Consider the following 25,730-nt stretch of genomic DNA (forward strand, 5'->3'; position numbering starts at 1 on the left):
GTCTGTGATGTCATAGAAACGCCGGGAACAGCTGATAGCTCACGGGCGCCCACGTACGGATAAGTAAGAAGACAATAATATTTTGAAACATTTTACAAATAATTACGCTCATGATAAAAGGCGCTAAAATTAGTATAAACACACCGTTAGATCGTAATTAAACAATACTGCATTTGGTGCACCTGATCACAAGAATTATTTCTTGTGTTGCTTTTCATAATTTGCTGCGCAATAGTCATCAGGTCAGTATAAGGATAGCCCACCTTTTTCGCCGATAGCTACCTACAATTGCTTAATAATCGAGCAAACCAAGTAGATAATATATAAATGATTTATTGCTCTTAAAACAAACGTGTGTAAATGGTTTCACTCAAGTATAAAAACTTCCACAGATTTAAAGCAAATAAAAAATATGTTACAGCTTGGGCAAGAAAAAGATTTGCTCGCCGAGTTAAAGCAAAACAAGTAAAAAAGTTGTTCCGTTTGGTTACAGTGCGTTAAAAAGCAATAAACTTGCAACGAACCTCTGGTCACATTCTATCACAGTGAACTTAAACAAATGTACGTCTAGCTGTATCGACAGGGGGTCGCAACAGCATAATGGCGAAAGTCAACATACAGTTTGGGAGGTATGTATTGTGGAGCTTGAAGTTAGACAGCCTGGTGGTAGCTATACAGTATATGGCTAAAAAACGGGGCATTGTTGGTGCGCGAAAACAATAAAGTGCAGAAGTTAAGAGAATACGGGTCTTACTGTAAAAAGTGCAAAATCCACCAAGCATTGAGATTACAAACATGAATTACGTTACCAATAATATGTTGACCTGGTTTAATTATACCAACGGGTTCGTGAGGGTCACACCAGGTTTTATACAAAGTGCATTACAAATTCCGTTGCAATAACAGCAGTGACAAAGGCAAGGCGCTATACTGCCACAATACAACGCTGCAGCCTTGAGAGATGGAGTACGTGGAAATGTTAAACAAACTCCACCCTTTCATCATCTTTGTCGTCCTGTCCAACCGCGGACAAATGTTGGAAGATGTCAGACCTCGACGATGGCGATGCGGCGGAGGCAGCGGAACGAGCTGGGGACCTGGAACCCCCGATACCAGCCCTGCTTGTGGGGAGGGACAAAAAACGTTGATCGTTTCCAATCACGGGTGCGCCAGTTGTAATGGGAGTGAACACTGTCTCCACTTTGTATGCCTGGACTTTGGGTGTCTGACTGTCGGCACTTCGAGGCGCGTTTACGATTCTGTATGCTGTGTGTGTCTGCGTAAGGTCGGGGAGGTTTGGGGTAATACGCGTTTGTGACATTTGGTCAACGATGCCACTGTATTCGTGCCGAGGCGAGGCATGCCGCAGAGTACTGGCCGCGCTTGGGCTAGGTTTGTAGGCGTGTTCAACCGTTTCTCGTTTGGATGACTTATGAATCTTATTGACCGAGTTTATGGAGCTCACGGATTCCGTCAGGGAGCCTTTGCGGCTCGAAGAACTCTGTTGCGACGACTTTCGCACAAGCATGCTCTCAAACACGGACATAAATCGCTCTTCGGACTTCTTCCCGGACGAATGTTCGCCGGGTGTAGGGTTAACAACGCAAACTTTGGGGTCGGCTGACCTTGGCGCTTGGTAGAACATTCCGCCGGCTTGTGGGTGTCCGTTCCCCGGGCTTTTGACAGGAGAACGGGGCGTGAATGGTGATAACTCTCGCCGTTCTTCGTCAGCGGCCGTCAAAAATGAAGGCGACTTCGTTTGGATCATGTCGCCCAGCGTCGCCGCATATTGGAATTTCTTGGTAGGGGTGAACGCTCCCGGAGATGAGAGTTTGGAGGGGCTTGCTTGTGGAGATTTCTGCATGAAATTGAATCAGTTTTTAGTTGTAAAGCGAACGAGATATTAACTTCAAAAGGCTTTTAGCAGTTCATCCTATTATATTTGGCCCAATTTAACGTACAGGACAAATAAGCCCAACCATAATGCCACATAGTTTGTGATGCTACACTAACCTGTGCCATAACGGGAGTAGGGGCAATCAGTCCAGAATTGCTCGGTACTTGTGTGAAAATCTTTGGCTCCTCGAGTGTCAGTATGCCACAGTCGCCACGCGCGGCGCTGTTGTCGGTAGCCTCGGTGTGCTGCCAGCTTTCCTCACTCGTACTGAGCGATTGATACGAGCTGTTAAAATCGATGGCCACTGGAAAACGTGTCGTTGCAGTTCGTTGTTTGGTGTGACGCAGGGACTGGGGAACAACACGCGCCACCTGCAAGGATGTAAATGTTTGTTGGTTACAAAGTTGTGATTATATCGGTTTTCATGCCATGTTATGTATATCACGTTTATTGTTGATGTGCGTGGAAATTTTGCGTGCCCGAAAAAAGTGATTTGATATTTTTTTTGAGAATTGGTTCAGTAAAGACGTTGTGTCACTTTCCTTAATGTCACCAAACTGTGGAGTATGACAGGACATTTCGGATAACTGTGGCGAGCAACAAATGATTTGGTAGCCACAATCTCATGATTTAAAGACATGTCCGCTGAGGAGCCCACACACAAATAACATGTTTCACGCAGTTTCCTAACATTAAACTTGATATAAAAACGTCAGAATACCTTGGGCTTATTCGAAGATGGGTCGTATGTAGTTTTCTCACTTGAATTATATCCCAAAGAGATACCAGAGGGCGACGAAGAGTAGTTCCCTGAAATATAAAGTCGGTGAAGTCGTTTAAACACAAACTATGTCTCGCAAAGCGGAAGTACGGAGCGTCAAAGCTGCTCTGGTGGCTCAGCACAAACTGTATAGAAGATAAAAAAAGCCAACGGGTTGGCTTAACTTCAAGGTTCCGTGTAACACAAGTCGCAAACATATTGACACGCAGAAATCAAAAGGTTTTGATCAGCTTACCCTGTTTCGGTATGGCCAACAATTCTTGGGGTAAAATTTTGTGTGGCCTATTTGTCCCCTAAGCTCGGCTGTGCTTTCTGTTTTGGGTGTTTAATTATTTTTTAACTGGCTCCGTGGCCCCTACAAAGCTGGCCCACTTATTGGAAAACATTGGTTTAGTTAGATGATGTGGCAGGAGATTTGTTGTCTGCAGTCTAGACGTTCGTATTGTTACAGTTCTTCACAGTCTTTACCACCAACAGTTTCGAAGTTTTATTGCCAACTTACCGAACAAAACTCCAAGAGCGTCGGTCACCGTTGAAAGAACGTCGAAGGAAAGATTTGGTCGCAGAGATAAATTCACTTCTTCGCCTTCAATGGTAGTCATGTGTATACCTGCGGTGATGGAAGTACAATGGATGTTTGGTGGCAAATCAAAAAGCAAGTGATTTGATAGATTGAGACCACACCCGCATGGGGTGTGTTTCAGTTTGCTTTCTCAACATGGTTTGTTTTGTTTGAATGGCCTATAAAAGAGTTTCAAGACCCGAGAATCAAAAAAAGGGATATGTAGTGAGCGTTTCGGGCAAATGTACATACTTTCACAGCACTATATTTAGCAACTATAAGTGCATGTAAATCTTATTGACCATGTCGCGAATCACTTGACCACACCCAACATTAAAAATTTAGACAAAGGTATTGAATAGCCATCTCGGCAGAGACATTGTCAACATAAATCAAATTTGCAGAAACTAATGATGCCTTTTTGGGCGAACTATATTTTTTTTGTGTATAAGCTGCAGACAGATGGCCACTGTTTCGACCTAAAAGGTCTCATCAGTGCAGCTGGTCCTATTAGGTCGAAACAGTGGCCATCTGTCTGCAGCTTATACACAATTCATATTGTTGGCTCCACATTGCTTATATTTTTTTTAATAATCAACCAACTGAGCTGTCTGTAAGATCGCTGTGTTGACAATCAATGGTTGTTACTCTTTGTGGGTCAAGTCCAAACCAGGCCTTTTGCAGTTGCAAGAAACTTATAACCTATATTTACCCAAGTTGGAAAGCAACTGACTGCAGCCATCGCACTCCCACAGTTTCCGATCGATGTGAAGATGGACGTTGAGTTGTCGCAACACACTGAGCGAGGCGGTGTTTTTGTTGAGGGCCGAAGAGACGACGTCACTTAGCCAACGGAGCAAGGTGTTAGCCGAACCCGGGGACAGGGTCAGGCGGCCGAGGCTGGATAATATTTCCGGGGAAAGCTCAAGAAACGGTTTGAGTGTGGCGGAAACACGCTGTTAAAAACATTTTGATGGACATGTCTTGAAAATTGAATTTTAAAAACTGCTCGCTAAAATTTTAAGCTCGTATCTGTTGGTGACATGAGGTTAAACGTTTCAATATTAATGTTAAAAGTAAATTTTTAAATCTTTTCTGTGTTTCAGAGTGGATAATGGAACAAAACAAAAGAAATTTTTTTTGGGAAAGAAAACACAGAATGCTCACGAATAAGAATACATACTAATACAATGCAGTTTGTTTTTTTACACATATAAAAATAACAACTTAAACTTAAGTAAATGGTCTGTTGCATAAAGTCACCAGAATTTACCTCAAGATTGGCTTTGTTGCTGGGCTGGGGAAAGAAAATAGCGGGTGGAAGACCGTTAGAACTTGGCCGGAGTTGAAAACCGGACGCCGAGAATAAATCTCTCCAACCTTGCGCGTGATGCAACTTGTCTGCCACACTGTCCTGCAACACACAAATAACACCTTGCAGTTAGAAGTTCTTTAAGTTACGAGCATGCGAGTTCAATAGAGAATGCCTCGCGACGCTTTGATAAATATTTCATGAGACGGTTGGGCTCCTTACATTCAATCAAAGTAAAATCAATTAGACTTCCTATCTCACCAACTGTTCATACAGTTTATTCGATTCAACGATTTATCACAAATTACTTGCCGCATATATCTACCTTTTCATACACCTGGGAAACGATTGGCATGCACGAACTTCACGCAAACATGCAAGGTTTAAATTACCTGAGAGGTGTACATAGGCACAGAACTTCCCACTTCGTCGTTGGCAACCCTTCTCTGAGACTTTCCGATCAAGTGGTTCACGAGTTTAATTGCCGCCTGAGCGCTTACACCGCTACCTTGCAACACAGAGCACAACGCACTGACGGTGGACAAATCTCGCACGCTTAACTGCGTCTCCGGCCCAAGTAAAACGAATCCAGCCCAGTAGGAAGGGTGTTCGAACTGCTGGCTGTCTCTCAGCGATTTCATGGCAGTGTTGAGGGCATCACATGTGCTTCTGCCTTCGAGCAGTTCGCCGTAGAAAGTTTGGGCAACCAGTTTCCATGCTGTCTCCGGGACGGGCCACATTGAGAAGAGAAGGCTCCGAACCCCGGAGGCGAAAAAAGCCGCGGCGAGGATGGTGGCAGAGGATGCTAGAGCGTTATTATGATCCACTGTCCCGTGGGCCTTACAGAGATATGAAGAACCCAATATGACAAGCTTGGCTTTATTCAGATCTAACGCGAGCACGTCAACGTCCCCGATCACGTGATCCGCCAAGTCGACGATCGTTGCGGGGGACGCCACTTCCACAGTGGGGGTTGCGAGCGAAAATTCGTCGATTTCGCTACGAGGCATTTCGTCGCTTTGTCCGTCGCTACACAGAACCACACCCACTGGAGGGCTCCAGGATGTGTGGCAGGCAAAGTGGAGAACCTCGGCGTTTTCAAGTTCGGCTAGGATTTGGCCCTTGATTGCTGCGCGGCCTGTGATTGGTTCGACGCGCAGAAGTCCACCAATCAGATTCGCTTCTTCATCGGCGGCCTGTAAGTAAACATGTCATGGGTTGGTGGAATTACGATGCCACATTTTTATCATAACTGTTGCTTTGTTACGGTTCTACGTTACGAAATTATAATTGATGATTAAGTTATATATATAAGGGTTTGGGTTATCACCTATCTATCACAAACTATAATTTTCAAACGCAAAATTGTACGAAAGTTTTTATTTTCGTATTTAAACAGACTCCACATATTACGGCCAAAACAAGAAATTACCAATATATCAGTTCAATAAGAAATGATACAGAACAAAATCATCGTACCTGGGATCCATTGTAACCCCGATCTTGAAGCGAGACGGGCAAGAGCGGGTTTCCAACCACCAACCCTCGGCGGAAGCTCATCGGGTGTTCGTGCGACTCAGAAGAGTTTGTAAGTGCGTCGAATGAGTTCACGGTAGTTAGGACAAAGTTCTCAGAGAGGAACCGGTCGCTGGGCCGCTTTTTCAGTATGCAGAAGGGGACTAGAGCAAGAACACCGTCGACAACCAAGCGTAGTTTGGTTTGTGCCAACTGGGCGTTACCAAATTTACGCATATTTGAGTCGAACGGCCCAAAGAGAAGTTCGTTGAGCGAATACAAGGGGGATTTGCTGCTAAAATCATTGACCACGTCGCTTGACAGAAGCGGACCATTGTCAGTGGCAATATGCTCGTAATGCGAGTGATATTTGGAATGGATATTGAGCAGACGTGAGAGTATTGACGATACACAGTTTTCTGACTTATCAGAGAGCGGGGAAAAACCTTCGCTTTCGCCGTCAGTGTTTTCCACCCCCAAGCTTTGACGCAACGCAAGTATGAGCGAACTCAACGTGTCGCCGCCTGATTGGTCAATCACTCGCTTGCATTCGGAATGCAGCACGTCCCCATCCGGAGTGACGAGCCATCGATAGAGATGGCCTGACGATAGACAGGAATAAAACAAAACCGATTTCATCTCTTTGCAGTATTCTTTCATTTCCTTAAGACTGGTGCTGGATGAACGTTCAACTCCTCGACACAATCTCGCTGGAAATGACTTTAGCTTCTCGGCAACCTCAAGCGCTTCGCCGTGACGTCCCGTCTTGGCCAGTACGTGTAACAGGGTGGCCATGCACATGCACATGGTGTCGTAAATTCCCAACCCGGCTTCGCACGTCCTTAAATTCGTGTCACCCGGATTAAACTCAGCGAACAATTGTCGGCAGGTGTCCTCAGCGAGCACAGCGGCCTTTCGCATATGCTCCGTCGCCGAGATTTCGTTGCCGCAAGCCAGCATCGCCACGCCGAGGTAGTGGCGAGTTTTGGCGACAAGCTCCGCGCTGGTTGAGTCGTTGTGAAGAAGCATAGCTTGTTGGAGGAGCAACGCCGCACGGGAGTAGTCGCCACCAGGAAGGAGGAGCGTATTCCTGTGCGGAAAACTGGTATTAGGGTTACAGTTGCACAACAAAGGTTAATTCAGGGCTTGTGTCGTGTAAACGAAACAATCATTAAATGTGTCGAAAAAATTCTAACATAACATTACCATTGAAGTTGATGTAATAACTACCCGACTGTTTAAAGTTTAAGCATGTCGCTTGTATTTCAAAAGTTTTGGCTTACAATACAATCTAAAACTAAAAAAAACTAATATCACACTATTAGTTCAGACAGAAAATCACAAAATGGGATGATTTTTTTAATCGCAACAGTGATACACACGAGCATCGAATGTTATTTTACATTACGCCATTCCAAACGTAGAATATATAGTGTTACACCTTACACGCTATGTATTTCCGGCTCAAGATGGTGAAGGCTATACGGCGTATAATTGACCACCATCGGAGGATCGGTCACGCCTTGCAGGCCCAGGTTCTACTTACACAGCGCAAAGACCTATCAATTTACATGTTTGCCATTCTCGCCACCGCCGTAAAACAACTCCAATTCCTATTACATAATTCAGTACGATTAACTTCAGACATACCTGCCGATTCCATACAGAGCAATCTGCTTCGCCACTTCATCGTTCTGCTCGTTGGCGATAAATAAATGCTGCTCCTGGTGAGCTATCGCACCTTCCCGATTGCCCATCTCCTCGTACACAGCAGCTAAGTTGCCGTGCGCTCGACCCTGGCAAGGCTGGTTGTCTCCCTTCTGCGATATCTCCAAGTCGAGCTTGTGGAAATTTAGCGCGTTCTCCCAGTCCTCCATGGCTTGGTATACGCTCCCTATGCCACATGCGGCGTCCGCGGTCACAGTTTGGTCGCCGGAGTCGACGCCAATCTTCATTTGCCGCTTCAGATACTCGATCGCTTGTTCGTGTTTCCCGCAAGCCGAAAGCGCAAGCGCCAGATCCCCTAAAGCTGATGCGGTGAGATCGGCGTCTCCAAATTGCTCGCACACGATCAAGCGTTGCTGGTAGAACTGCGCGCCCTGCTCTACTTTGTGTAGCTGCATATGAGCGCCAGCCAAGCCCTTGAGGGACTTCTCCATGAGCGGGAGATTACGCAGTTCTGTGGACACGTCAAGTGCGATCTGGTGATTCGCCACAGCCTCTTCGTGCTGCTCCAACGCTTCACAACACTTGCCGATGTTGCAAAAAGCTTTGCACTTTTCAATGCGCGATGACTTGCCTTTGGCGGTCAACAGACCATCGGTTTGCTTCTCAAAATGCTCTCGAGCGTTTTCAAAATCGCACATGTTTGTGAAAGTAATGGCCAAGTTGCAGTGAGCCTGCGCGACGGTGGCAATATCATTTGAGGCGATAGCAAGTTCGAGTTGGCGCTCATAGCACACTAGTGCACTGCCAAAGCGTTCTAGAGCGGTAAGGGTGGCACCAAGACGACCCTGGGCTTTATATTCGACCTTCGAGTCTTTCACGCTACTGCGGTAAATGTCCACTTCACGTGTGTGTAGTTCAATTGCTTGGTCCAGGTGACCAAGTCCACGTAGAGTGGTACCTAGAGACGCACACGCCTGAGCTGTCAACACAGAGTCGTTGCTTTGCTCAGCAAGAGAAAGTTGCTGTTGGTAAAAACCGGCCGCTTGACTAAGCTCCTGTTTGACTGCAAATATATCGCCCAAGTTCCCGAGCGCCTTAAACTTACCCCTCGTACTTTTCAGTTCAGTCGAAAGCTTGAGAAACGTGTTCTGGCAGTCGAATGCAAGATCGAATTGCCCCAACTCCTTCCTTGCTAGGCCAAGATTGCAATACGCCCTGGCCATGGCCAACTTGTCTTGACACTGCTCTGCGACCACGACGCTTTGTTCGTAGCTGTCTGCCGCTTCTTGGTAGCGCTTAATCGAGAAATTGGCGAAGCCTAGGTTGTAAAGGGCGCGACATTGGCCGGATTTGTCCGGTTCGCGGCTTACTAGTTGGAGATATTCGTGGTACAATTCCATCGCCTCGGAGTAGCGACCCAAGGTGTTGTGAAAGTTTCCGAGATTCATAAGTGCTCGGGCTTGGTTTGAAACGTTGCCGATTTGCTTGGCTAGGTCGTATTGGCATCTGTCGACGAAAATTACAAGGGTCAGTCCTGTTTCAAAGATCTGTAATGTTGATTAATTTCAAGATTAAAGTCCCGCGTCATAACAAAAAACATTGCTAACAACAAGCGGCATGGGATATATGGCAAAGGCTGGGGAGTATCCAACAATCTTCAAAAGTGCTAAAGTTTTTATAGTATTAAAATGTCTCGTCGGCCGATTGGCAAACCTTACTTAAACAAAAAATACGCCTTTAATCCAATTTCAATCGACCACTCAAGTAGTCGAATTAACTCGATTCCGCGAATCGATATCGAAGTTCGTGTAGAAACCTTTTACACTCACGTCTTTGATACACCAATAAACAAGTTTAAATATATGGTTTAAATCGACTCAAGTTGCACGCTGACCAAGACACTGTTAACGTGTTGTATATTACACACATACATAGGCGTATCCAGGATTTTTTAAAAGGGGGTCCAAATTTTTTTGAAAATTCCCCGATTATCAGGCGTAAACTAAGGTTTGGTCGAGAATCGCAAAATTGTGGTCGAGAATCGCAAAATTGTGGTCGAGAATCGCAAAATACGAACGCCCGTGTTCGCGCGAATCGTCACATAAACGGTGGCTTCTTGGCTTGCGCAATTGTGTAACGCTATATGGAACACTCAATGCGAGTTTTTTCGGTAGTGCTTGTGCCGTAGTTTTATTACTACTACTTTCAAAGAAATGCTTGAATAGATTTGTAACCAAAAGGGATCAAACGTGGGCTTACGTTATCAAGAAAACAAACAAATAAAAACTATTTTTCAAGCAGTAGCCTTATATTCCTCTTTGCAACTATATAAAGCGAGCGCTAAACAACAACAATGCAGCGGTATACAACAGCCATTTTGTATCGCAGTAGCGTTAATATAGCTTGCCTGTTTTTATTAATTAGAAAAGGCTAAAAGTCAACGGCCACAACCCTCAAGGGATCGCTACAGCAGATAATTTATGACTGGCTGGGCAATTAAGCAATCAATATAAACCGCCATAGCATAATCAACGCAGGCCCCTTACGTGGTGCTGTGGCATATGAGATAATCAAACAGTAAAAAACGGCCAAACGGGATTTGAAACAACATTATTTTATACCTGTAATGGTGCAGCGCCCTGTCTTGAACTCTCAGCGCCTGATATGCGACAGCAAGATTTCCATGGGTGCTGCATTCGGATTCTTTGTCGTTAATTTCGGTTGAAATTTCCAATTCTCGCAAGTGATAGTTGACAGCCTGGCACACGAAAGTCATTGCTATTAAATATCTCGAAGCATTATTGGCTGAGAGCCTGATACATTAAGGTATATGGACCACTCAGTTGTGTTATAGTTTGGTCTAAAAACACCTGTGTACAAACCTGTTCGTAGAGACCCATGGCGCTGTAGGCGTTTCCCATATTTCCGTATGCCCTTCCTTGACTTGCAACATCGCCGGTATTTTTAGCGATGGTCAGGCACCTCGCTTGTAACTTCAACGCCAGCTCGAAGTCGCTCATCTAAAGCGAAGCAAAGGGATTTAAAATCCAAAATGTAGCCATTTGTGTGATTATATTCGACGAAATAAGCAGTTTAACTTTTGAATTAAATGGAAGCAAGATTCTATTACAGTGGGACAGCAGTGTGGTTATCCCATAACTAGCAACAACAAAACCTTTCATGCCATGACAACGCCAGTGATTCTCCTTTGTATATTTTAATAAAATGGTAAATAGAGGACCTCGGCCATGGTTAAAGAGGTTTCATAAATGCAACAAATCCCAATCACCTGGTGGTGCACAATGCCCAAGTTGGCACAAGCTCGTGCTTCAAGCGACTTATCGTTCGTCTCAAGCGCAATTTCAAGTAGTCGCTCATAGGTGGTTTTGGCAACATTCACGTCACCTGCAAGATCAGATATTGCTGTGTTAATACCAAAATGTTACGCATAAAGGATAATTGTGTTTGCCCAAGCTATTTTTACTTCATGTTCAATGCTATAAGGGATAGGTGGGCTCGTCAATGATCAAAAAACTGACCATTAGCAAAAGGTACGACACATGCGCTATACGGTACTTAGACACTTTGGCGGCCTTCTTTGGTTCTACTAATTCTGTCCACCAATGTGTGTGGCTCTTTACATAGTTTCCATAACCAAAAATCATCCAGGACAATACAAAAAGGGCAATGTATATCAGAAAATGAAAAAAAAATAATTTTTCCCACCCTTTTGCCTTGCTGCGTAACCAAGAGATACCAACGTCTTCGATTCGCTTGAAGTGTCACGTACTCGCTTGGCGAGCTCGGCAGCCTTCTGTAAACAGGATGTCTCTTCCAGGGGCCTGTATTCAATTAAAAGTCCCAGTTAAAAAACCTGGAATTTAGTTTGTGGACACAACACACGTGATCACTAACTTGCTGGTAGTGAAATATTCATGAGTCCTGTGTCGATAGGCTAAATTTAGACCAGCAATTGCACATACAACTACATCTAACAGGACAATTACGTAGCTTAATCGACTTACTACAGAACAAGCATACTTGTTAAGCTGTTTGTAAACGGCGGCGACATCAAAATAAGCTTGCATCTCCTCTTTTCCGTCGTCTTTAAGATGATCAGACGCCAATCTCAATCTTTCTTTCTGGTGCTTTAGTGCAGCTTGCGGGTCACCCAGTAACAAATGACACTGAGCCACTTTGTTTAACTCCTTGCATCTTAGTGAATAGTCCTTAGTCTGGGATGCGATTTCCACAGCCATGGAATGATGGTGTAGTGCATCTGCATTGTCACCCAGGGCAGAACACACAAGGCCTAAACCTCCGTAAGCAGATGCAGTCAATCGCTTGTGCTGAAAAGTAAGTCTGGGTTTAACGCTGTGTTCAAAGGTAAATAACTGCATTTAAAGACAGACAAAAATGTTTAACTGTGTCATTTCGCTATATATACTGAATTACAAAACATAAAACTATGGGAAACAACCTATATTGGATGGACAATGTGCAGATGCTTAAACAGCAGTTGCCACAGTCAGGTTAAAATTTCATACTTTGATGTTTTGAGCAACTATGAGCTGTGATTTATATGATGCTGCTGCTTCTTCCAGTCTCCCCTGGAATAAGTGGGCTGCTGCTAGGTTGCTGTGAGCCCTGCATTCGCCAGGAGGGTCAGCAAGCTGTTGTGAAACCACAAGGTCGTCTTTCATGTAGGCAATAGCTCTGTACAAATAACAAGTGTATAACTTAAATTTTTTGATGTGGTTGTAACTAAGTCAACAAGTTAGGTCAGGGCATAGGAATGCACCATGGGATTGTGGGAATACTTGGAATGCCAACACAATGAAAACATGGAAGAAATAGTAATGTTACAGCTGACAGTTTTTACTTTTTCACTTGATGGAATATTTTCTAGGCTTTATGTGTTTGGTTAGAAGAAAAAAAATTTGCCACATAAGTTCTTTGCAAAAAGGTCCACAATTACTAAAATAGTAAATGAACTAAGTTTGGGAATATTTCACAAAGAAATTCTATGTTAGTTATGTGGTGAAGTGCAGTGCACGCGAACAGTGCACTCAAGCATTCACAAATCCCTACTTAGAGACTCAGAAGCCTGTCATGCACAAAAATAAACATAATCAATCCAAATACTTAAAATCGACAAACACCTCTCATATTGGTCCAATGACCACAGAGCGCTGCTGAGAGCCGAAAAGACCGAGCCTTTCAGTTTGAGACTAGAAGTGCCAATTGAAATGGCACATTCCAGAACCTTCAACAACAAAAGATGGACAACTGGTTGAAAGTGGAAGTGAAAACAAACACAGACATTGTGATAGCATCAGGAGGACGGAGGGCTGGAATTGTCATGTAAAGTATGTTGTGATTACCCTTCATTGAATAGCATTCTACCAATCAATGTAATTAATGATTCAGCTTTGCAAATATTACAAGTCTCTTGATAAAACTAATCCAAAAACATGTGTTAAGTTGTTTATTTTCAGCCCGAAGGCAATCAAATTTATATGGAGAGCAGTTAGGGTTAAGGATTTGTCATTCCACTACAAATAAAATCAATAAATAAACAAAAAAATTATCATACAATCCATTAAACAAACGTCCAACAAACTCACCTCAACAGCTTCACTGGTGGCATTGTGAGCAAGCAAATCTTGTCCAATTACTGATGTAATGACAAACGGATTGCTATCCAGACCCATTTCTTTTAGTTGTTTTAACACAGGTTGCAGAGACACTACATTCATAGAAAAAAATAGTATAAATTGATTTTATTCTGAATTGAGAGCAAAACAAATCATTTCTACTAAAACTCTTTCAATACGACTTGGGCTCACAGTATCCTCAAAATTTTTAGCATAGCTTTCGTGTAACTAAAAAACTAGTGTTACAATTACCCTTCAGTTTAGTATTCAAGGCAGCTTCAGTAAGTACATTCAGATAAACTGGGTTTTTAGTGTCCAATGCCATGGCCTTGGAAAAAGATACAAGAGCTTGAAATGGCTTCCCAATATGCTGAAGAGCCACTCCCAATCTGAAGTAACCCTGCAAACATGTTTGAATAAAAATAACTAAGTGTTGTAAACGAAAAACAAAAAGGTTTTAAAGAATTGTGAATCATAAAAAAAATATTAAATTAGTGACCTAAATGGTGGCACATAACAAAACTTTTAACACAATAAAACAACGTGATGATAAATAAGTATTGCAACTTTATTCAACCCTTTACACAGTAGTGCAGCCATTTTTGCTGAAAAGATTACAAAATAGGAACTACTTTATACCACTGAATAGGTCTGGTCAAGCTTGGTGGAGTACTCAGCATCTTGTAGTGCTTCCCTGTATTTTTTCAGCTGGACTCTGGCAGCAGATCTGCTTCCATACACAGCACAATTGTGTGGTTCGACCTGGATCGCTGCAGTATAGAGACCCTCTGCCTGCCCGTACTTGCCATTGTTGCAAGCGATATCGGCTTCATTGACAATGGTCGTAAATGAGACTTTGCCTCTGTTCAATGGCATTTCAAGACATATTTCTTGCTTTCAAAGTCTATTCTGAACATAGTAACAGCACAATGGTTGTCTTAACTTGCTTATGTTCATTACACAGTTTAACCATAGACACCGCAATACTTCCACAATGTAAATAAAATCAGTCTATTGATACATTATTCATACATTAAACAGAACAAATTTATTGTCATTGAAAAGCTTTTAAAAACTTTTAACTGTAAGCATTTGTTATTTACAATATGGCAGGTTTACCCAACCAGCAGCTACATTTATTGACAAACAAGGATCAGGAAAATTTGACAAAAAATAGTCTCTTTCAAGCTGATAATTACAACTCAACCCTTGAATGGAAAACGATAATACAATGACCTTGTCCTTACAATAACCTAGCAAAAAATTACAGACAAATTTCCCACTTTTACAACCGAACTGTTCACCATTTAGCTTCAGTCAGAAGCTTCGTTCGTTGCCGATGGCGAAGGATTTTAAACGTAGGCTCAAGCACCCCACCAAGCGAATAATAAATTATATTCTTTTTTGCGCTAGATGAAAATAACTATGTTCAATGGCCAGGATGTCCTGGGTTAAAATCCCGCTGCGGTCAAAAAAACATTACTTGAAGCAGTCGAACTTGTTCAGAGTTGTCCAAAAAAAATTCTTCCAAAAAAAATTCTTCAAATATTTTCCATTAGTTTATCCATTAGACTTCCTTTTCAAAAAATTTCGCACTAAAAGGAATTTTTATGATGTCAAATGCTTATATTGGCCTGACTAAAAATCTAATTTTCTCTATGTCTGTCCTGTACATTTTAGTGGAGATGGGAACCACTGAAGTAGGAGGTAGTAAGACCTGGCCAGAAATCATACGAAAGATTCCTTACTTCATCAGGCATTCCTTTTATTGTTTTTATTACGAATGAAAAACGCTAGACAAAAATATATTTCTATATGTACTGGCTACATTAAGTGCATTTCAATGGCCATCACATTGAAAATGTCTTCGGGTAAAATTTTATCAATGAGTATCTATGGCAGGCAGGGAGGAAGCACCTGGGCCGTGCCTCTTTTTTACCCCTCGCTTGGAAAGACTCACCGCAAGCTGCAATTGTTGTAACCAGCGCTTTTCGGTAAACTCGCTTGTCACCGCAAGGCATTGAACTGCGTGTTGGCGGGCTTGGGCGCCACGGTAGGTCTCAAAACGCCGCAAAGTGGCGTCGACCGGGTTTTCTAGGTTTTCGAATGGCGACCAATAAAAGAAAGGCTTTAACTGACATTCCATGCTTTTAGGAGGCAGTGGTATTCCGCTATCCGCCACTTTCGGTTTGATAACTGGCGGTGGCTTTTTGCGTTTCACAGCAGGCTGCAAAGATCGAACCGAACTGTACGGTGTGTAAGTGAAAGGTGTTTGCTGACCGTCGTTCGATGTCAGGCTTTTGGAGTTTACGAAGCTGTCTGGCTTGAATGAAATACGCGAGTCCTTTCTTTTGATGCCATCTAACGGGGCCTTGGAAATTCCGCGCAGCTCCGCAACAACGGAATCATTGTCTCCTGCGTTTGCGGCGATACGCTTTGCTGTCGCTTGTCCATTGATTGCTGGTGGCAGTATACTTTCATTAGACGAAGTATTGTGGCCGCTACTTGAGTTCCCATTTTGTTGCTTTTTACGTCGTTGGTTACCGCTGCGCAGCATTTCGCGCTCATGCGAGAATCCTGTCTGCAGTGGAACAAGTCCCGATACGACGCTGTTGGATCTTGACACCGAAGAGCGAACGGAGGCGGCTGTGCGTGCTGAATTAAGACGGTTCCTGCTGCTCGTGGCAGACGATGTGGAAACCCTTCGGGCAGCGGAAGCGACGGAGGGCCGACGGCGACGAAACGACCTTAATTTCCTCTTTGCCATCGCGATAGCGGGCAAAACACGATCCGGCGATATCGCGGGTCTTGGAACTTCGTCAAAAGCGAGCGAGTTGGCCGGCACTTTCGAAAATCCATCGATCAAAACCCCGGCGCCAACTAGGGCGCCTGCTTTTGGCGGCTTTCCTCTGTACGTCGATTTGTCGGTGCCGTACTTTAACAGGGCCCTCGCTTTTGCCCTTTCGCTCCATTGCAGGATGCGGCAATACACTATTATTGAAACGGAAAAGTCCTTTGCCATCTTTCTGCCCCACTGTCGGACGATCAGGTACTCAAAGCAGTCGCGGTGTCGATATCGAAGCGTAATCTGAAGTTATAATGATGAGATAATATTTATCCCACTAAAACATATTTGTTTCAAAAACAAAATTTTGTGTTAAAAGTTTTCTGTTTCAAACAATTTTTTGGGGGTTGGTATAAACCAGTATATTATATTTAACCTCAGGATAAGACCTATACCTGAATTGGCGTACGTCCCTGTTCGTCCAGTGCCACAAAACACAAAGGACTGCTGCGTATGAAGAGGCGCAGGATCGGCAAATGGCCACGAACACACACAACATGTACTGGGCATTTCATGGTTTCCTTGTGTTCACTTTCCATGCACCACTTTCGAGCCGGATAAGTCCCCACTGGCTCGTGCGCCTTGGCTCCGTGCTGCATGAAATAAAGTGATTACTGGGGTAAAAAAATTAGCAAAAATCATGCACGTCTGAAGTACCGAAATACGAAAAAGAGGACCAATTTTATGTGTATAAGTTTATTTTCCAAGATACGTAATGATATTCCATTTTAAATTAGAAATAAACTGTACAGATGTATAACATTATCTATGTTACTATCGTCGCAATAAGTGTCCGCAATAAGAGTCAAATCCTACAGAACCACAGCAGAACCATTTATAACGTAATATGCGCTTAAATCGCACCTTGAGCATGTTAGTGGAGAGGCCCATGTGTCCGTAGTGTGCGGCGATGTAAAGGAGAACGCGGTACTGGAAAGTTCGAACATCCCGATCCCATGACAGATATCTGGGGATAGAGTCTTCGTGTCCTGTAAAGGGTAAAATATATGCACTGATTAACTACACGGCATCTGGTATAGAATCCATTAAACAAGCCTGACCTGCGATGGCAGAAGTTATAATCTCCCTCCAACCGTCCCACACGTCCAATCGCAAGGTTGCGCCGATTTCAACGCCGTAATAATCCAACGTATTGCTGTCGTACATTTGCGTCGCCTTTTGTGTATCTTTTTTCTCTGGCGGTGGCGTTTTCGGACCAGAGTTATCGATGCGGGATAGACGAAACACCGACACAGGAATTCCGAGCCTTTGAGAAAGGATCGACCTCAGATCACCTATTTTCATCTGTCACAAAACATTATTGATATGTATATGTTCAAAATGCTGCAAAAATAACAAAAATAACTGTGCTACAACGTCTGAATTTACCATTTTTGTATACGAACTTACCGTTAATGGGTCAATATCCTCTGTGAGAGATAAGGTTTCTCCGCTGTAATTGAGATAAACTTGCAGTTTGGGTTTCTGCACTGTTTTTAACGCACACTTGATGACTGAACCCGACATGACTGCAAGATCCTGTAGCACCCAATTGTCTTGCAGCGCAGCACCTGCAAAACGAAAGTAATTACCCGTTTTCAAACAAACCAATACATGCCTTCCTTTAACATACATCATTTTACACAGAAATATATACTGTTTCGACCTGTCTGCTCTCATCAGTGCAGCTGCTGTTTACTGACGATGACGGTCACATTAACTTTATTACATATATAGTCACGTCAGGAAGATCACATATCGACAATATTAATCAATTTAGTTGAAATGACATACTAAGACAAAATAATTGTGAAACGCTGAATAAGGAAAAATGTAATACGGTGTAATATGCACTACAGGAGCTGTTAGCGACGTTTTTATACGCTGTTGAGGTTGCAAAATATGATAAATAGTCCTAAGTCGTCTGTCTGTCGTCTGAAGTTTCTACGACACATATATTTCGCCTGTATGTACAGGCATCATTGGTATCGCTTATTCAAATAGAATTGTTGAAGTTGCTACGAAATTACCTGCAAACCTCAGTTCAAGATACTTTCCCACTTTTCTGTCATCCATAGTGTCAACAAGCAACTTTCTGTTGACCGCATTCTTAATAGTCCGAACCTTGTCATCTGGTTTCACGTCGAGTGCCAGACGAGAGTCTTCGAATACCACTGTAATTCTCATATCAAACGCCTGTATTTTCAGTAAAGACCGATGTTGCTGCTGGTAAAAAAACGAAGCACAAGGTCTGGTGAATCTTTAATCAAGGAACAACACGTTTAACACAGCCGAGCACTTCAACTCGCGCGCTGTTGAATGTGCAAATAAAAACGACCAAACAGACTACTTCCATTAAAAGCAGCATTTTCGCAACCTCGTCGGCCTGTGGACAATTTTTGTACTTTCCTGAAGAATGATTTAGTTTATTTTTCTGTAAATCTGCGTCCCCACGGCAGGGTGCCAATTATCTTGGACGAAAATCTCAGTGCCCGCGCCCAAACAAAAAGCGTATCTCCATTTTTGTTATTACGGTACATTGAAAATCGATCTTTCTCCATCGAAACGACCCACAAACACCGGGTTGCGACTGAAATTTAAGTTGGTTGATAACCATGGCGCCTTTGTGCGTATGTCGCACCGCTGTATCGCCATCAAATCGCAGCACGCGAGCAATAGAAACTGCGGTTTTGCCACAAACCAAGCCTATTTGGTAGATGAAGTTGTCGACAGAGATTGGCGACGGTAATAAAATTTTGACAGATTGCATTTCTGACAGCTCTCCTGGCGCTTTATTTACAAATCTTGCATTAAATTTATTTAATTTACAAAGTTCTCTGCTGGGTGAAACCAAAGTTTTAATCAAAAACAGTTAGCTTGTCAAAAGAACAGTAACATGAATAATGAAACGCACCTTTCAATTAAATTATGGTTACTTATCCTACTACAGAACTGCCCTTTAAATTCTTCATAAAGATAACTACCACTCATTGTATAGCCTTTTTATTACAGGTAGCGTGGCTTGTTCCCATAGATACGAAGAAGCCGATCCTTACAAGCCGCGAACAACTTTTTGATGGAAATTTAATGATTAACTGAAGCGGGCGGAGATGCGTCAACAAGACACGACGGGCGACAACTTTGTGTACACAACCGTGAAAAGAAATGTGCGCCACAGATAGCGAGAGAAGTGTACTGTACGTGACAACCAACCTGTATGAAGGTACCTTTTTAGATTGCACACCGAAACTTGTCGTCCGAAACTGTAGTGTGGTGCTGTGTAGCTGATGTTTCTTTAAATATTCTCACAACAAAAATCAATTCGGTAATAGTATAAAAACAAAACCATCAATTAAAACAATGCATTAATCGACACCAGGAGGAAAATTAGGCTATCCTGCCTTTCCTTTTAATGCGGGAGTAATTTCTGAAAAGTGTTTTAACGCTATATGTTTGCCCTTCTCCTAACATGCCTCGCATCTTGTCTAAACTCCTACCGCGAATTCTGCACTTTATGTGGCGTAAACTTCCTTCGCCATGAATGTCAGTGTTGTGTTAGAAGTCCATCAGTCCAGTCCCGGGGAACCCAAAAACAACAAGCTTTCAGGCGATGGGTTTCTATTGTATGCAATGTATAAACCCTGAAACAGATTCCGATATTTGTCCAAGAACGTGGTCGTAAGACAAATAGCATACATATAATGTTGTTGTTGTAAATAAACCCTTGTTTTCGTCGTTACATTATGACCATTGAAGTCCGTAGGTATGGACTAAATTATGGCTGTAAATGCTAATTTAAAATAAGCAACAAAATACCTCCCAACTGCATAGTACGATGGCATAAAGAGAAATAAGGGGTTGTTTCATTTATCCAAGTCATGAACTAATTAATTGGTTATTATTTTTAGTGAAGACGAAAAAGCAACATTTGCTAATTTTAGTCACTTCACAACCGTGTGGGGCACCCGGCTAGTAAAGGTTTTATATTTCGGGACCGTTTGAACTACCTCAAACATATAATTTTACACCTCATGCGAAAATAATCATATTGGCGCAGTGTAAAATTGCAATAAATACTATTGTGTCGTGTATATAAAATGGCAATCGTCGTAGTTTTAACGTTGGTGGAATGGGATGAAGATCCGACGACGAAAAACATTTTGTCTTCCTGTTGTCCTGTCTTGTGGGTTGCGGTTGGAGTTGGTTGAATAGTTGTGATTGTGAAGTTGTCTTTCGAGGCAGCTTGTGATTTAATACTTGGAAAAAGTCGACCTGTTAAAGTAGTTTACTTTAGACTGTTCTTGTTAGCAGGCATCAAATTGGTTAACTAGCTGTTGAGTTTAAGTGTGTGACATGTTCATGTCAATGACTCAATGTGTTTGATAAAATAAGCTTTTTATGCGAAAATGCGTGTTTGTGTTAACTATCATATTGAGCGTAGCTTATAATTAGAATTTTTGGAAGAACGTTTAATAACTTCATTTCATAAAACTTAACATTTACAAAAAAGACAATTTTTATTTGTTAACAAATATATCATGAATTTTCTACTGAAGCCAGTAAATTTACAAATTGTGAAAAGAACTTTTCAATGCAAATGGTTCACTCAGTTTGCTCATACATATTATGTTTTGAGAAATTATGTACTTTGCACAAGTTTAGATAGTTTTATGGTTTAAAAGTTACCACTAAAAATGAACTGAATATTTTTTAGTTGTGTCATTATTGTGTTGGCTACTCTGAAGTTGTAAACAACCATGAAGTTTAAGGAAAGATATGTTTATCTATTGGTTTTCTGAAATTGTGAACTATTATAAGAAATAAATAAATATTTGATCAATAATTTACAAGTTCTTATTTTACAGGGGCACTTTTGAACAATTTTATGTAACTACTCCCATTAAAATGTAAATATGTCAGAAAATTCAGTGTAAAAATCTGTGAATATTAACAAACATGACTGGGGAGTTGGCTGAAAAAAACAAACTCCCATTGAATACTAAGTTCCTACACAACTGAGCGAGGTTTGTAACTGGTAGCATATGCTGCTACCTACTTTACCAATTCAATTGAACATTAGTTGGATGCTTACCAGGATGGGAAAGGACCAAGAATTTTTGGAAGCTTCACGGACTGGCAATCTCCAAGTAGTTGAACGTTTGTTGTCACCCAAAGCAAAGTCAACAACTCGAAGCCTTGTGGCAAGCTTTGGGTAAGCGACATGGTTTGGACCTACAAGGACTTGCTACTAAATTGTCTTTTCTTTGCTGTTAGTAATATACTAGTTAAGCCATGTATTCATGCATGTGCAAATCCTGTAAGCAACAACCACAGGGGACTTGGGCCAAGAGGTGTTTGCACAAAGACCACAAATCAATACTGTGTTTGCCGAGAGAATTTACGGCTTACTTTGTTCAGGATAAAAGTGGGCCCTAATGTCAACTGCCAGGACCAATCCGGTTACACCCCTCTGCACCATTCTGCACTTAATGGCCATGAGTAAGAAATCTTTATGTTTATGCTATTTTTAAGATTGTCTAACTCAATAAAACTGTGCGTCAAAACTATGCATTTAGGCCAATATAACTGACATGAGACTTTGTCTTCAAGGCCAGTGGTTCGATACCTGTTGCAAAATTCTGCTTCGGCAAATGTGAATGACTTAAAGGGCAATTTTCCTTTACATCTGGCTGCTTGGAGTGGAAATGCAGACATTGTGAAATGTTTACTGACACATGGACCAAGTGTTGCTCGTGTCAATGAGCAGGTATGTGCTGTGTCTTATTGAATATCCAATTATAACTAACTGCTGGATTACCAACAGACATTAATGTTTTTGGGAGGCCTTGAACACCATGAATAATTTAAACTGTCTCCAAACAAGATGCATTGACACTTTTATGTATAAAATTTACAGTTTATTTATCCTATCACTAATGTTGTTTACTGATAAGATCTTAATCCTTTCATTTTTTTTTCAAATGTATATATACATTTTAAAATGATTTGCTGGTAAGTGCATAAATTGTTTTACAGAACGGAGACAAAGAAACATCTCTACATTGTGCAGCCCAACATGGGCATACTGAGACAGTAAAAGTACTACTACAAAATGCTGCTGATCCTCTGGTATGTCAATTGGAACCAAATTGCGAATGTGTTTCCTCATTTTCCAAGCAAATGTGTGTGGCTGTAGGTTCGTAACATACGCGATGAATCACCTTTGGATTTGGCATCGCAATATGGAAGAATGGATGTAGTGCGATTGCTTTTGCAATTCCAACCATCTCTGCTTTCACAATCTCCTGAATGCTTCACCCCTCTTCACTTGGCATCACGAAATGGCCACAAAGAAGTTGTTGAGATGTTGCTTGCCCATGGTGCTGATATAAATAGAACTGTGAGAACATTGTTTATCATTTTATACCATTAGAAAGTCGGTATAACCAAGTAACAATAAGCAAATTTATTTAAATTGTTTAAATTTATTTGTTTTTTATTTTCATAAATCATTGTGATCACAATTTAAGTGTTTCATTGCAGCTAAACTATAAAACCCAAGTTTAAAAATTGTTTTTAAGTGTTATTTCTGTGTAGTTCTGTGCTGTAAAAAATATTTTGGGACATTTATCAGTGAATGTGGTTCTTACCAGTATCAACCGTTCCTATCAGGGTGAAAATGGTTCTGCCCTGCATGAAGCTGCTCTGTTTGGAAAACCCGATGTTGTTCGACTCCTGTTAAGCAGGGGTGCTAATCCACATACACTGGATCCAAAGAATAGAACCCCAATGGAGTTGGTGAGGCAACTTAACACCCAAACCTCGCGTGAAATCTCCCAACTTATTCTATGTAAGTAGAAATTCAGTATTGTTGAGTTTGCACAATCTTTTACAAGTGTATTTTTTTACAATTTGTACCAGCTGAATGCTAAAGTACTATTACACATAAATTTGTAGAAAAAGGGTACTTACTTTTGTTACTATATATATCAGGCGTTTGCCTTTTGGTCATGCACATAGACCCAAGTAAACCATTCGTGTCCAATACCACAATTGATTATTGTTCTCACCAATCACAGTGTACATTGTTTTAATTGATTTCATCATCAAATTCAAATGATTTTTGTGCACCAATCATGTATTAATTTGCACGCACCCCGCACAGCGCGCCTTCAGGACGGCGAAGATTATGAACCCCTCAGTCCAGAACCAAACGACACCACGCACATACCTGCCTCTCTGATGCATACCTTTATGCAGGCCCCTGCCACCCCCGAGTCCCCACACACCTATATCGACATGCACAAAGGTGAATGCATGCACGTGGCTTCGGGCCTCGGCGTAATAATGCTTGAATGTGAACTAACACTGTAGAAATGGTTGGAAAGGTTTTAACGAGTGGATCGTCAGGATTGTTTTGTCGTCATTTGGTTATACTTTCCGTAGTTTGGTTTTGGAGATTGGGATTCGTATTACCCCTTGATTTTTATACCTAATTTGGCTCGTAAATCGCCCGCACAACAAACAACACGTAGTTTTATAGGAAGTAGTAACTGCGCCGATAACTTCCTCTATGGCTTCCGACCAGCATCCGATATCGCCTTACCAAAAGTTGTCAAATCCAAAGAAAATCATGTGTGTAATTACGCTTACTTACTGTACGCGATTGGAAGAACTCTCGCACTGGCACCCATCCAAAGACCCCTTAAGCCTCGCTGGCTTAACGACTTTTTGGATGGCGGACACCGCCTTTTAATAAGGAACAGCAGATGGCTGGAGTCCTGAGCTTACAATCGCACCGCCACCCGGTACAAATATGCGTGGAATGTGGCTTGCTATCACCCGTCTAGATGTAGTGTCAACATTGTTAAGACGCCACAATATAACAAACCCAATATATACCATTCGATTTTGCGGTCGATTTTTTAAGTATGGCCTCGGGGTCGTACAGGGCTTTCACACAGATGTGGTGACTGAATTTTCCTTGGCCGTTTAGGCTTCGTTTGCGGATTCGTGAGTCATTGTCGTTGATAAATGTGCGGATTATGACCCTTTAAAATAAAAGCTACTGCCGATAATTAGAGTAACGTGAAAATAGTTAAATTTGCTGCCCAATATCATGATTTGCTTGATTGTACAATTTATTATAAATACGCCCTAGTGCGAAGAAATGGCTCAAAAGGCGGTGTGGTATAGATCCATTAATCCCATAGTCTGGAACTCATTGCGCGAAGCTTTTCCAAGGCCGTTGATCAGGCGGTAAAACTCACAAGGTCTATACGCGTTGCCATCCATAAATTATTAATGGACCTTACGAGCTGTGTTGATTGGCTGGCGAAACGATGATTTAGGGACTGGCGGCGTGAAGCGACGACGCCTCATCGCGCATTCGAGTACCCTAGAAAGTTCAAGCCCGGCTTAACAGCTGCTTCCTGTGGTCCAGCAAAGGCTTGAACGCTCGATATCTGTCTCATGGTGCCAATCTCCATTTCTCATTCTCACGTAGTTGTTTTGGGCCGTGCGATCAGCGCCAAGCTTGTTGTCCAATCATACAGTTATGAATCACCAGTAGCTGTAGTAGTTTTTTCATACTTTTGTCCTGGTGATAATCCTGAGTCGTCTGCTTAACGTTTTTCTGCGATAAATATATCGCTAAAAACACACAAACAATGCAGTTTAAACCAACAACCCAGGATTATTTCTAGTATTTTCTTCTAAATCTGTTAATGAGTCCCCGTTCGCCATAGAGACAACAGGCGATGCGAAAAAGACAAACTTTCATTTGGTCCTCGTGATATTCCTTTAACGTGCCCGTTAATTATTAGTTGGTTGTGGCTGAAGTCGTTGCAATATTCCAGTAGAAATATTTCTCCTAATCATGTTTGACCGTCGCTGGCCGAGGTGTGTTGACACCTTCTAACATGGGAGTAGTTATGACTCGGTGGAGTCGTCTTGTATCACAACATTGGCAGACATACCCGTATTGTAGCACGGGGCAACGATGTAACTGAGTTGACAAAGCAAATAACGTCAGGGGTAATCCTATCTATGCCTTCAGATAGTGGAGATAAGGTTGGGAGCAATGCTGACAGAACCTTTCCCAACCACCAATGCCAATTATTGTACAAAAAAGTATACGTTATTGCATTTACATTACTGTAGAAACAGTTAAATCGACTTTATTTAGATTCTCGTATAGTTCGTCATATTGACACCTATCAAAGGTGCATGTTTGTTTTATGATAAGGGTTAACTCTTATCGGTATATTGTCCATTCAAATAACCGCCACAGGAGAGCCTGTACCTGTTTTATCGCTGTTTGGTATATGCAGTTCTTCGGCTGTGGCCTAAACTTCCAGGAATCCCGTCTTGTAGCTCAAGCTTACGTCACAATGGGTAGATAGTTACACCTGACATCACATCGCTGTGTGTTCGGTTTGGAGAAGCTCATTTATGTGACGTTTAGTTGCCGCGCGTTTGTGACGTAAACAAA

At 42.1% G+C, this 25,730-nt stretch overlaps 3 protein-coding genes across 4 annotated transcripts in view; 1 reads left to right on the top strand and 2 right to left on the bottom strand.

Moving 5' to 3' along the window:
• Positions 1-317: 317 nt before the first annotated feature.
• Positions 318-14,297, bottom strand: LOC145899732 (uncharacterized). The gene is made up of 19 exons (XM_082988633.1): positions 14,032-14,297; positions 13,645-13,792; positions 13,363-13,484; positions 12,898-13,001; positions 12,283-12,451; positions 11,777-12,084; positions 11,462-11,577; positions 11,025-11,140; positions 10,618-10,755; positions 10,357-10,493; positions 7,718-9,241; positions 6,032-7,157; positions 4,945-5,748; positions 4,514-4,654; positions 3,953-4,196; positions 3,181-3,288; positions 2,619-2,707; positions 2,014-2,268; positions 318-1,858 (listed from the first exon to the last, which is right to left on the bottom strand). The coding sequence occupies exons 1-19, from the start codon at positions 14,266-14,268 to the stop codon at positions 980-982; spliced, it is 6,765 nt and encodes a 2,254-aa protein (XP_082844759.1). The 5' UTR covers positions 14,269-14,297; the 3' UTR covers positions 318-979.
• Positions 14,298-15,218: 921 nt separating this feature from the next.
• LOC145898776 (protein ANKUB1-like) lies at positions 15,219-18,458 on the bottom strand. Its single transcript, XM_082987383.1, has 6 exons — positions 18,268-18,458; positions 17,648-17,808; positions 17,299-17,542; positions 17,102-17,226; positions 16,633-16,830; positions 15,219-16,480 (listed from the first exon to the last, which is right to left on the bottom strand). Exons 1-6 carry the CDS (start codon positions 18,422-18,424, stop codon positions 15,275-15,277), a joined length of 2,091 nt encoding a protein of 696 aa, XP_082843509.1. The 5' UTR covers positions 18,425-18,458; the 3' UTR covers positions 15,219-15,274.
• Positions 18,459-21,106: 2,648 nt separating this feature from the next.
• Positions 21,107-25,730, top strand: part of LOC145899176 (uncharacterized) — a 42,141-nt gene continuing 37,517 nt past the window's right edge. Inside the window, exons 1-8 of one of the 2 annotated variants that reach the window (XM_082987902.1) lie at positions 21,107-21,261; positions 21,318-21,449; positions 21,656-21,736; positions 21,848-22,004; positions 22,274-22,366; positions 22,434-22,637; positions 22,910-23,087; positions 23,403-23,546. In XM_082987902.1, the coding sequence (XP_082844028.1) occupies positions 21,322-21,449; positions 21,656-21,736; positions 21,848-22,004; positions 22,274-22,366; positions 22,434-22,637; positions 22,910-23,087; positions 23,403-23,546 (985 nt within the window). In that variant the 5' untranslated portion in view covers positions 21,107-21,261; positions 21,318-21,321. The remainder of the gene's footprint in view (positions 21,262-21,317; positions 21,450-21,655; positions 21,737-21,847; positions 22,005-22,273; positions 22,367-22,433; positions 22,638-22,909; positions 23,088-23,402; positions 23,547-25,730) is intronic. The other variant, XM_082987903.1, reaches the window with a different exon arrangement.

The sequence above is a fragment of the Ascidia mentula genome, chromosome 4 (genome assembly GCF_947561715.1).
Source record: "Ascidia mentula chromosome 4, kaAscMent1.1, whole genome shotgun sequence".
In the NCBI taxonomy this organism is placed as follows: domain Eukaryota; kingdom Metazoa; phylum Chordata; class Ascidiacea; order Phlebobranchia; family Ascidiidae; genus Ascidia; species Ascidia mentula.